The 13,062-nt window shown below is 39.8% G+C and overlaps 1 protein-coding gene across 1 annotated transcript in view; it reads right to left on the bottom strand.

Annotated features, from left to right (window-relative positions):
• Positions 1-2,081: 2,081 nt before the first annotated feature.
• LOC129776144 (carboxypeptidase D) overlaps positions 2,082-13,062 on the bottom strand; it is a 69,379-nt gene continuing 58,398 nt past the window's right edge. The window contains exon 13 of the mRNA XM_055781581.1: positions 2,082-2,686. Coding sequence (XP_055637556.1) covers positions 2,574-2,686 — 113 coding nt within the window. The 3' untranslated portion in view covers positions 2,082-2,573. The remainder of the gene's footprint in view (positions 2,687-13,062) is intronic.

The following is a 13,062-nucleotide window of genomic DNA, read 5'->3' as shown; positions in this document are numbered from 1 at the left end:
CGTTCCGGAGGAGATTCGCATACAGAAACTATCCAAGTTTGCCAAAAAGTACATGGTGTGGCAAGCGATCTGCTCTTGTGGAAAGCGGAGCGCCCCCTTCGTGATGACCGGCACGGTAAACGGGCAGGATTACCTTAAGGAGTACATACAGAAGCGCTTACTACCATTATTGAAGCAGCACGATGGCCCGACCATCTTCTGGCCGGATCTCGCTTCGTGCCACTATTCAAAGGACGTGTTGGAGTAGTACGAAGCCAACAGGGTCACCTTCGTGCCAAAGGAAATGAACCCGCCCAACGCGCCGGAGCTTCGCCCAATAGAGAAATATTGGGCGATTATGAAGCAGGCCCTCCGGAAGAACCCAAAAGTTGTCAAATCGGAGGCGGACTTCAAGAGAAAATGGATATCTGTTCAAAAAAAACTACAACCTGACGTTGTACAGAACCTTATGGACGGGGTAAAGAGAAAGGTGCGAGCATACGGGCTTGGGCTCGAAGTATGATTAAAAAGAAAATGCCAAAAGTTGTTTAATAGTTTTTATTTTACTGTCTAAAATTTTCAAAAGGATCGGTCTACTGGGCGAATTTCTACAGCGTTTTTTCCGTGATGCAATTTGATGTGACACACCCTTTAGTCCTACGTCACTCCGGTTATGTCACCGACATTACCCACCCGTCTTTTTCTTTTTCCTTTCCAATCGTGCTTCATTCTATTTCGCTGCTGCACTGGTTGCCCGTTTTGGTCGGTACGATTTGAGGAGCACAAAATGGACCAATCAAAAATGGGCACATAGTGCATATGGACAATGCTTGATATTTCATAATTATTCAATTATTTATCTCAAGAAAAATGAAATGTTATTCGTTATGATAGATGCGTAGATATATTTCCTATCAATTGATGCAAAAACCTTTGCGATCTATTGAGAAATGTTCGAGTTATAAGCGTTCCAAATCGTGCATTTTTTCCTACTTGTTCAGTGCCTAGATTTCCATTTCATCCCCTATATCTTCCGGTTAGACGTAGTCCTACGTCAAAAAAATTTATGCCAAATGTCTTAAAATTGCATGGAACGTTGAGATCTATTGTTATCTCGAAAAAAAATTTTTTGTCAAAAATCGACACTCTGGGACTTAGCTTTTTTTCGGAATACGTGACAAAACGTATGGTTGTCGGTTGCAATAAAATAGTTATTCCGATTTTTTATTCGGAACTGCAAATGTTGATTTGTACGATAATACACTCTATGCAGAATATTAGCTCATTCGGACTTCATTTTTTTAGTGTCGCAGACTTTAAAATTTAAGTTTTTTTAAAACCAAAAAATCACCGAAAATCGAGGTTTTCAAAAAAAATTTGGCACTTAGTCTTTTTTCCGTCTGAAAAGTCGATTTTGAACAATTTTTTTTATCTCGAATTGCCATGTAATTTTTAGACATTTGGCATCGATTTTTTTGAAAACCCCGATTTTCTTTACTCCCCTCTTGGGTGATTTTTTGATTTTCAAAAAACTCAAACTTTGACCGCTTTGTGCCATAGGCTGTTTTTCCGAGGTGGTGAACATTTTATATATGGTAACTTTTTGAAATTTTAAGGTCGATTATCCCCATACACTCATTGGCACCCTAACTTATATACTACGATGAATAACGAAATGTATGACCGGTCCGTTTAAGATGAATATTATATCCGAATTCTCGTTTCGCCGAATAGTTGAGAATTCGTGTTTTTGAATCACATCACTCACCACAATGAATTCTGATTCTTCTCACCCATTCCCACTAACAATTGTTCCTTCTATAATCATCAATAGGGAACCACGCTCTAGAGGTGACCCTTCTGGCTGCGAATATCATACTAACATTTCTTCTTTTCCCCTTCTTCTCCCAAATCTGATCTAATGGCAAACTATAGTCGCGCCTTTCGCCATTCAGAAGCCGTGATATGAGTCATCTCACCTTATTCGCCGCGTAGAATGGAGAGGTTTTTCAAATCCGCTCTGTAGCAATATCATGTCAGGGTCACAAATTTTATTCGAAAAACGGGATCGAGAGGACGAGCGTTAGAAAATGGTACTGCAATGGTAATTATTACAAATTATATTTAAAATCTTCGTATTCGAATCGTCCTTCATTCAAAAAACATCTCGACAACATAGCCAAACAATAAGTACATCACTACATTAATCTTCTAGACGCTAATTAAAGTTTCACATTCCTTTCCTATATTGATGTAACATCTGTCATAAGTGTGCTCTTCCTAGGGTGTCACATAAAATTATCACATTTATTTTAGTTCAACTCTCACTTTCGGCACATCCGATATTACAAACGCAAGAGCCCATTTGTAATATCAATCCTGTACATTTGATGATGGTGTTTTTGCTCAATATACGTTTCTAGTTGAAAAATGGAATGGTTCTGATAACTTCACACTAGATATTCATCCGCCATTTAATCTCATCTCTGCGAACCGACAGACGGCGCTCTGTCAATTGTTATGATTTGTCATGACTTCTATTGTGACGGAGAGAGAGAGAGATTAGCTAGTTAAAACTAACATGTTGCGTGTGCTTATTTGTCCCTGCTATCCCGGAATGATGAATTGAGCATCACGATTTCCTCTTCGCTGTCGTCTTCGGTGTCGGTTATTGGGTCCCGTTCGTCGTCATAATATGGTTGGAGCTCTGCAAAACAAAACGGATATCAAAATTGGTTGCTGATGTGAAGAACATAAATATAGGATACTAGCTGACCCGGCAAACTTCGTCCTGCCCAAAATTTGTTTTTTGTTACTAATACTTTCAAACATTCACGTTTTCATACTATGAGAAAGTTCATGGGTCCAATCGCAGAACTGTTCATTGATTGATCTTCTAATCGACCCCGTTTAATTTTGTATGGCAACTCCCCCTTAAAGAGAGGGGTGGAGTGTCTAGCCACCGTCATTCTTTGTGTGGACACCGACTGGACAACATCGTTGCTGGACGAGCTGGACGGCGAGGGATCGAGTGCCTTTCTGAAGGCAAGAGGGCGGAGGTGGTAGCGCTGAAGTAGAGTAGAGTAGAGTTTTCAAAGGGCCTTTCTCAAGGCTAGAGACGAATGAACTACAAAAGTTTAAAGTCTCTATAATACAATACCTTCCTTCCTAACCACCGTAAAAACATTTATTGCACCCTAAAACCTCCACATGCAAAATTTGGTTCCATTTGCTTGATCAATTATCGAGTAATGCAGAAATTTGAGTTTCATTTGTATGGCAGCCCCCCTCAGAGAGAGGGGTGGAGTGTCTGTTCACCATGGAAACGTTTCGTGTCCCCTAAAACATTCGCATGACAAATTTGGCTCCATTTGCTTGATTAATCCTCGAGTAATGCAAAAATTTGTGTTTCATTTGTATGGCAGCCCCCCCTTAGAGAGGGGGTGGAGAGTCTAACCACCATAAAAACATTTATTGCACCCTAAATCCATTTTTATATATATATAAGATACTACTCAAATAACAAGATAGTGCTGTTGTAGAAGAAGTCGCATGTCCCAAAGGCTAGCGACCGGCAATTATTGAGCCTTCTCTTTCGAATGCGGATCGTCTCACAACGTTGGAACGTTACAGAGAGACAACTAATTTTTTTTTGCCAATTTAACTTTTTGAACCAAGCATACTTTAGGTCTTACATAAGCCATGTGCAAAGTGACGTTAGGACAATATCACAACAGCTTTGGACACCTATTACACTTCGGACATCGACCAATGGAATTCCTGAGATTCTTTATTATAGAATTTATAGAAAAGAATTTCTATAAAGACAGTACATCGTCATCAGCAGTTGTCTCAGTAAACATATTCTCGTCCTTCTTTCGAAGTGTGTTAAGCAATGACTAACCACCTTTGTCTGAACGGTACATGAATAGTATGTTTTTGAAAGTATGCTGTTACGACCGCGTTCCTCACGCCCTTGCTGTGGAAAAACTGAAACGATACGGATTTCTACTTTGGTTAACCAATTGGATTAATTTGTTTCTGACTGATCGTAATGCACACGCACGGATTGGTTCGTTAATTTTATCGCCCTTCTCTGCCACCTTTGGCGTGCCGCCGGGCGGTCACTTAGGCCCGCTTATCTTTGTATTCTTCATTCATGATATTTGCGTTGTTCTTAAATTGCCTAAGATGATCTACACTGATGGGCATAAAAAACAATCCACCCGTATTTGAAATCAATCTGTTCCAATATTAAAAGAGTTTTTTCAAACTTTTCGGTATTCCAGTCAAAACTACGTAAAAGTAGGTTATGGCCATTTTTCCATTTCAGTATCGTTAATTTATTTTTTAGAAAAACCAAGTAATTACTTTTAGGGTATGACATAAAAAACACTTCATGGTTTATTTAACAAAAATAATAAGAACAAATAATTAATAGTCAATATAGCCCTTTGGTGTTGATAACCAACTGACAATGCTTTGGCATACTTTCCACGAGGCTCCGAAGGTGTGGGGGGTCCAGCTCATTCCAAGCCTTCTTCAACTCAGCAAAATAGTTTTGCTTGTTCATAACGTCAGTTTTGTCCACATTGATGTCGAAAATGTCCCATAAATTCTTAACAGGATTCAAGTCGAGGCTTTGGGGTGACCACATCGTTTGTTTGATCCGGGCCGAACGGAAGAATACTACTGTTTTCTTCGTAGTATGCTTCGGGTCATTATCTTGCTGGAAGGTGTAGTTATCCTCCGGTCCCATTTTCAGCATGGACTCTTCCAGGTTTCCACATAAAATGTCGATGTAACTATCGGCACACGGGGTTTCTTTATTGCCCGGATGATTAGCATTCCCGTTCTTTTTTTTATTTTTATTTATTTCATCTGACTTGTGTTGTCATTTTGAAAACGGATGGGTGGAAAACGATGGTTTGAGTTTTCGGAGAAATGTTATAACGTTACATTTTGGAACACTTGGTGTGAGGTAATTTCTTATGCACCACTCTACAAAAGTGTTTATCAGATGCTGTAGGCGTAAGCAATCAGCTGAGCTTCGAACTGTCAGATACATTTTAACATCATCCGCATAGAATGATCGATTACCAGCTGGGAGGGCCAATCCGATCTCGTTCATGAAGATGGAAAAAAGCAACGGTCCAAGGTTGCTGCCTTGATGTACTCCTGAGCTGTTGGTAAAATTCTCCGAAAAATCAGATCCAATGCGTACACATATTTTTCGATTGGTAAGGTAAGACCTGAACCAACGAGTGAATCTCGGAGATACCCAAGCTTCTCAAGTTTAGCAAGCAGTATGGTGTAATCAACTCTGTCAAAAGCAGCCTTGAGGTCGGTGTACACAACATCCACCTGCGCTCCAGCTTCCATACTCCTAAGGCAAAATGAAACGAAGGAAGCAAGATTCGTTGAGACTGATCTCTTTGGATAAAAGCCGTGTTGATCAACAGAGATATAATTTTTGCAGCAAGAGAATAGTGCGTCGTTAATTATGATCTCAAAAATTTTAGAACATGCATTAAGCGATGTGATCCCTCGATAATTTTCGATGTTCTGCTTGTCTCCTTTCTTAAAACCCGGGAACATAAATGAGAATTTCCAACGTGTAGGAAAAACACTCTGCTGCAACGCAATATTGAACAGTTTTGACAACGGTGTAATGAGCTCAGGGTAGCAATTTTTCAGTATACAGGAGGGAATTCCGTCGAGTCCAGCAGCGTAGGAGAATTTTAGTTTTTTGATGGCAGATTCGACGCAAGCCGAAGAGATCGTAGAGATATGCAAATCAAAAATATCTCTGGGCGTGTCCCTAGTAGCATCACTAATTTGGGTCGACAAGGCGCAGTAATCGTTGAAGACGCTCTTGAAGTGCTCAGCCAGGAGTTGAAATTTTTCCAATGAGGTGCAGGCTCTCCTGTTACCCAAGTGAATTTCCACCGGTAGACCGTTCTCTTTACTTTTCGTCTTCACAAACGACCAGAACTGCTTCGGGTTGCGCCGTAGATTGTCTTGTATACTTTTTGTAAAGGAAACGGTTGTACGTTCGATATTCCTTGCTGGCTACTGAAAGCAAACGTTTGTCGCAGGCTTTGGAGTAGGTCTGCTCAATGGCACACAATCAGATATTGCTCGGCCCATGACCTCCTCGAAGTGGTTAACGAATTCATCTATCGACAAGCAGGAATCCAGGAACTGCCAATTCTCCTGGGCAAGTGAATGGCTCAATGCAACAAAATCGGTTCTTCGGAATGCACATCAGCGGTAATGTCGAAGCGAACAGGCATCGATAACATAATAAGGATTTCCAATGCAGGATGGTGATTATCAATACCGATTAAGGGTTCTGAAGCTTCAATAACAGAACATTCCGGGATTGCAGCTTCATTCGCAAACACAAAGTCAAGGATCCGAGAGTTAATGTTCATAATTTTGTTGATTTGCGTTAGATTATGGAGACTGAAACCATCACGAAGTGTACTACAGGAAACCGGAATGTTCGAATGTAGGACATCGATAGTAGGATGATCATTTGCAGTGACGTTCCAAGTCAGCCCAGACTGATTGTAATCACCAAGAAGCAGAGCCAAGTCGTTCTTTTCTGGTCGTGACAGTACATTACCAATCGAACTGATGCGACTGTTGATACTGATGGAATCCAATTTCCGGTCATTAGGCAGGTATATTACCCCAACACTTAAAGATCTGTTTGGTGTCGTAATTTTCGCCCAAATCTGCTCGAGAGATAGACAAACCGAAGCAGGGTCGCGACAGCAACTAAGACGGTTTGAAACTGCAATCAAAACCCCACCTCCACATGATTTGGAACTATTTAGATGATTGTGGTTGTTACGAAAAACAGCACTCCCAAACAATTGAGATGAATTAATTCGTTCATCAAACCAGGTTTCGGTGAGGACTATAACATCGTAGTTGGAATCAACAGGTGTCAAAAACAAATCGTCTATCTTTGTCCTTAGGCCACGAACGTTCTGGTAGTACATCAAGATGCCGTCGATTGGAGTTCGCTCGTAATCTGATGAATCAGTATGGTTTGATCGTGGGTAGAATGGTGTTACGCTGGGACCTCCCATGAGGGGCGGGCTGTGAGTTCAGTATCGGTGTAAATACTGCAGTTTTGCTGTGGAACTCTGAAAGTCATAGAACTATCAGGCGATGAAGATGCATAACAGTGGACGTACTTGCCTGTATGGGGAACTCGAAAGACCCCGACACCATCCTCGACCACAGGACCAGAACGACTAAAAGGGTATATACGAGCTGCAAGCGCGACTGGGTCGGGAGGACTAGGGGCTTTCTTTGTGCTACAGACGTTGCGTTCTGGGGCGATAAGCGAAGCATAGGATGACGTGATTTGGCGCTACTGGCCACCACCTCCAGAAGAAGATTGATCCGTAGCAATCCTGATGACTCGATGGTTTTGCGGAAAATTCACGAACTCGCGAAAAGACACGTTTTCAGGCCAAGTGTCTTTAGACAAGGCAACGTTTCTGAAGGATTTGTCTACGCCAACTTTGAAGGTTACAAAGCTCAGAGTGGCAGGATCTATGTCCTTGGGGACCAACCTTATCACTTTTGGTTCTACATCAGTGCTCAAATTCAAACTCTGTTTACCTAGCGATGTCGCTCTCGGATGTACTCGGGTCGAATGCGGATAAATAAATCCACAACTGAACCGGCGGAGAAGCAGTTTTAATAAATTCGGATACAGCTTTAGTTCCTCGAATAATCGTAGGCTTGTTCACCAATCTATTATCTTCACGTTTTCTTTTGGGTGTATTGCGAACAAGGTCCGATCCGGGTGTTGCCGTCCACAATGCACTAAGGGTTGGAGTAGGCGACTTCGAATTGATTTTGGCTGATAAAACGCCGACTGCATCCCTCAATCCAGCAATATCATTTTGAAGCGACTTGATGGACGGTATATCTGGCATATTTTGTCATTGCACCTGGAAGTCATATTCCGAAAAAGTTCGTTCGAAAAAAGGTCCGCGCAAAGAATATTTCGATCGTAGGTACCCAAAATCTCACGATGGCCGTAATCTACTTCGGCGCAAATCATATGAAATGAGTTTCCGCAGTATCCACGGCAAGTGATACGATCCGAATCGTTGACAACTTTTTTGCACTTAGTACATGCCATCCAAACTATTCTTGGATCGTTCGCAGGTATTAGAAAAGATCGCATGCAATATTTGTCTCCAGAGCTGACAGGTAGATGTCGCTTTTGTGCAAAAATTTTGCATAGGGCGGTGGAAGGATGATGTTGGTCACAAACAATACAATAGACACTATTTTTCACTCGTAGTTTATCGCACTTTTCACGTTAAAATCCACGTTGTTTGATCAGGACAACAAAATTCACCAACGACAACAAAATTAGCAAACGGAAAATAAACGTATCACTAAACAGTATTAGTATACGAAAAAAAAAACGAAAAAAAATACGGCCAAAAATACAATCGACTTTGTCAACATAACAGTGAGTACAATTAAACACAATGCATACAAAATTGAGGAATTTCATTGTGTCAGCATCGATCTTTAGGATGTTTTCCGCAATCACATTGACTTCCAAAAGTGTTTCTTTTTATTTCATAATGTTATATGATGAATTAAAAAAGGTATGAAAAAGGTGCTACTAAAATCATGACGAGTCAAGTTGGCCACCACTAAGGGTGAGATGGCTACATGAAATGACTCGTGAATCTAGGCGTATAGACGATGGTTGTATCCGGCAAAATTGTGCTACATATATAGATCGTTGTATTTTAGATAAAGCGTGACAAGAGTGGGAGGAGTTATTTTTTCTGAATTACTTATAACGTGCCTAATGTACAACCCTTGCGAAATTATCATAATTAAAAATTATTATATTTGGTATTGAGCTTGAGCTTGGGTAGACTGTACAATTCGTAGTTGCTCTTCGTGATTGACCTGAACCAGCCAAATTACACACAGAACACTCAGAATGACGCTTGGGACTAGCAAATCATTCTCGTTGTGCAATTTTCGGTGATTCGAACTTTAAATGGTCAATAACAACGCCGGCCACGTCCTTACAGTCACCAGTGGAAGGGAAGGAATGTTAGTATGATATTCGCCGCCCGAAGGCCAGAAGGGTCGCCTCTATAGCGTGGTTCCCTAGCGTATATCAAGGAAGGGATAGTTGTTAGTGGGAGAAGGTAAGCATCAGGATTCACTGAGGTAAGTGATGTGATTATGTTAACGCGAACGTTAAATATAGTACTCTATTGCAATCTCTGATCGTGACGCAGGAGATAGTTATTCAGCTGCCTAACAAGGTAACCGAAAGAGCTCCTCTAGAATAAATCGCTTCGTTCATATACACTATGACTTTTCACGAACTATTTTAATGTCAAATTGCGACGCCGGTGGTTATCAATTGGCTACCTTAGAAGGTAACAGGATAGACTACTCTATAAGGGTTCGCATTATGTGATATTCCAAGCGTAGTACTCTATTGAGTACTCAAATCAGGACTCCGAAGATTATAAGGGAGCTACCTAAAACGTAACGGAAAGAACTCCTCTATGACGTTTCGAATCGACGACTGATGCTGTGACTAACGATAATACTGTATTGTATTCTTAAATCGCGACGCCGAAAATTACTGGGATGCTACCTAAGAAGGTAACAGAATGAACTCCTGTATAATGAATCAAATCAGCGATATATTCTATGATTTTTAATACCTAGTACAGTAATCGTTCGCTAACTGGTCCTGGTTTAACTGGTCTGCTTTTTAACTGGGCGAACGTCACTGGTCCTTGGACCAGTTAAAAAGCAGAATTTCGTAAACAATCGACGCCATATTCAAATGAAAGATTTGCTGTGAGGGGCATTAGAATGTAATTTGAAATATTATGAAAATTGACATTAATTTCGCATTACAAAAACATTGATTAAATTACTGAAAAATAATATCCTCAAATTATATTTCATACATGTTGTCGCACTCAATGCCAAACTTCCATTGGAATCCTTTTGTTTGTCCAATTTCTTGATCAATGCGAATCATACAATTCATTGAAGTTCCCCTCAATTTTATTTGAGGTTTAACATGCCGGACCAGTTAAAACGCGAATGTCGATATCTGGTCTTACCTTTTCGCCCAGTTAGTGAATGTTTACTGTACTTTATTGTATTCCTAAATCGCGGCACCGGAAGTTGTGGGCTACTTGAAAAAGTAACAGACATAATTTCTCTATGAAAGCTGGAATCGAAATGTCCTGTGTCTTTTCGCGCATAGTACCATATTAAATGTATAGAGTGCGGAGCTGAAAGTTATGAACGAACTATCTAAGAGCTTTCAATAGCATAGAAACACACAAATTCATATAAACCACGCTTAACCCTTCAACAAGACCCATCCGTCACGATCGACCTTATTCATTGACATTCTCTACAACTCATCGATAATAGCGTTTCCTCATCTGTTCGAAAATCAGGAGTGTAGAAGGGAATCTCGCTAATCAAACTATGGGGTAAAACTGTTGCAAAATTTGTTTGCAAGGCCGTGGTAATCGAAAGAGAAAGTAAACAGAGAGAATCGATCAAAACAGACAGGTTCCATTGAAAAGTTAAGCATGAAATACAAACTACACACAATTAGAGTACATTATCTTACAAAACAACCAAATTGAACGGTTTTAATGGCATTTAATTGAGACACTGAATCTAAAATCTTAGTTTCATGAGCTTTTGGAAAAAATGCACAAATACTTCACATATTAATTTTAACAAATACAACATATAACTAAGATAGAGATGAACACTAATCAAGTTAGCTATAAAACATATAATAGAACTAATCGGCAATAAAAATTGGGATCCATCGCTAGTAGATTTATTATTAGACACAAAGATCTGCAGAAAAGCACGAATTCATATCCACATAACTAGCCATTAAACGACACAAAGTTTCTATGGTATCAAAAACAAATCGAAACATCCAAACCAACACAGGCACTCACATGCACACAAATATTGAGCAAAATAAAATAGTGAAACAGAAGAAAAATGCATTCATTTCTTAGATTTATAGTTCAGCTGCTGGCGACGTTCTAATTTGGTGATAGCATCACTGCGCATTTCAAATACTAATGCAAAAGCGCTTCTTGCAGTTGAATATTTTTCTGCTAGCGCTGGCACTGTGTTGCTTCAATTTAGCGTAGTTTTTCACTTCTATATACACACTTTTTCTACATTTGATGCTGTTGTGGTGATAACTTCATTACGCAAATCAAATACGGGTGCAAATGCACTCAGCTGACACGAGCTAGCACTTTCAAGCCTCTCAATAAAAATGCACACTAACACAGGCAAGAGAGATACACAAATGCTTCATCGATCACCAATTGATTTTCCTCCGAACCAATTTTATCAATGCTAATCGCGAAAACAAATTACAGCACTAGAACTAGATATCACTATTTTAACTTTTGATAGCACGGGTTTTTATCCTCATTCCATAACACACACGTGCAATGGAAAAACATGTCGCGACAAGAAATCGAGCGGGTGACGAACACGAACGTACTAATATTGGCCAAACAAAATGGAGCACCTCCAGAGAACATTTTCTTCGCCGGATGATAATGCTATCTTTCTCGAAATTTGTCCAGAGACTTTAAGTGAATTCCGCAGGATTCGAGTACACTAAGAAGGAAGGCACACTTTTTAAATTAATTAATACAGTAACTACTGCCTGAAAGACGAAAAACACGAACATTTGAAGAGAGAGTAACACACGTACGCCTAGTCAGCACAGACGCTCAATCCGAACTCTTAAAAATTATTATATTTGGTATTTGAAAAAAAAACCATCAGATTTATTATGAATGTGCCTTAAGTTTTTCAACCAATAGTCCAAGTGGTGTGATGTTCTCATTCAATTCGTCAATTAGGCGCGTTCAAATGTGCTCTTCTGGGAAATCATATCTCTTACAATAGTGGCCACCTTGCCCCCGCTATGAGTCAAGCAAAGGTGTCTCAATAATTCTATGAAAGGCTTTTAAAACATACAAACACACTTAACAGGCCTGTGTGTTTACTATTGTAACATTGGTTTCACAGGACATGTCCATATTCACCACTAGAACACTAAATTTCTTGCGAGCAAAATAACGAATCGTTGCTCGTCGCCATCTGAAAAGTTTATTTTTATTGTTTATCTTGACGTTTCACCTATACTCACGCAAAAATGGGTGTACATGATTGAGTGTAATGCAATACACCAAACTAATGTATTTTAATTTTCTAATAGTTGATTGTCTCAATAGTATAGAGAGTGGCCATCTTAATCCGGGTGGCCGTCTTCCCCCGTCCTCCCCTAGCACAATTTTGCCCATTTCATTCTTAGTGGTGGCCAACTTGACCCGTCATGATTTTAGTAGTACCTTTTTCATACCTTTTGACGTAGAACTACGTCTTTCAGGAAGGGTGCCAAATCAGAAAACAGGTCACGTTTATATAAAATAAACTTAACGTTAATAACTATTTTCATTGTGAACCAATTCTCATGATTTGCATACCAATCGAATCGGAAATTCTCTAATATTTGTTTGATATGCTATACATAACAATTCTCTAATCTCTAAACGGTTTAAATTTATGAAAACTGGAAGGGCTTCCTTTTTTCCCATACATTTGTTCTGCCGATTTGTGTGCTAACCGTAACCGTATTTCGAATGCTTATAACTCGAACATTTCTTACAGATTGGAAGATGTTTGCATCAATTGATAGAAAATATTTCTACGTAACTATCACAATTTATAAAATATTATTTTCCATGACTTGCCCTAACTGCCAAGTTTTGATTGGCCCGATTTACGGTTTCCCCAACACAGACTTCAAAATCGATGTACCTGTGGAAATTCGCTCTGCAAATATACATACAAGTCGGGGGTATTTTTGTTCCCACCGAGATGTGTTTCCCTACCACGGACTTCAAAATTAATGTGCCTGGGGGACTCAGCTTTGAAAATACATGCAAGTCGGGGGTATTTTTTGGGGTTGAGTACTTTTGT

The sequence above is a fragment of the Toxorhynchites rutilus genome, chromosome 3 (genome assembly GCF_029784135.1).
Source record: "Toxorhynchites rutilus septentrionalis strain SRP chromosome 3, ASM2978413v1, whole genome shotgun sequence".
NCBI classification, from domain to species: Eukaryota; Metazoa; Arthropoda; class Insecta; order Diptera; family Culicidae; genus Toxorhynchites; species Toxorhynchites rutilus.
The sequence above is the reverse complement of the archived record's forward strand: the minus strand, read 5'-3'. Positions and strand labels throughout refer to the sequence as shown.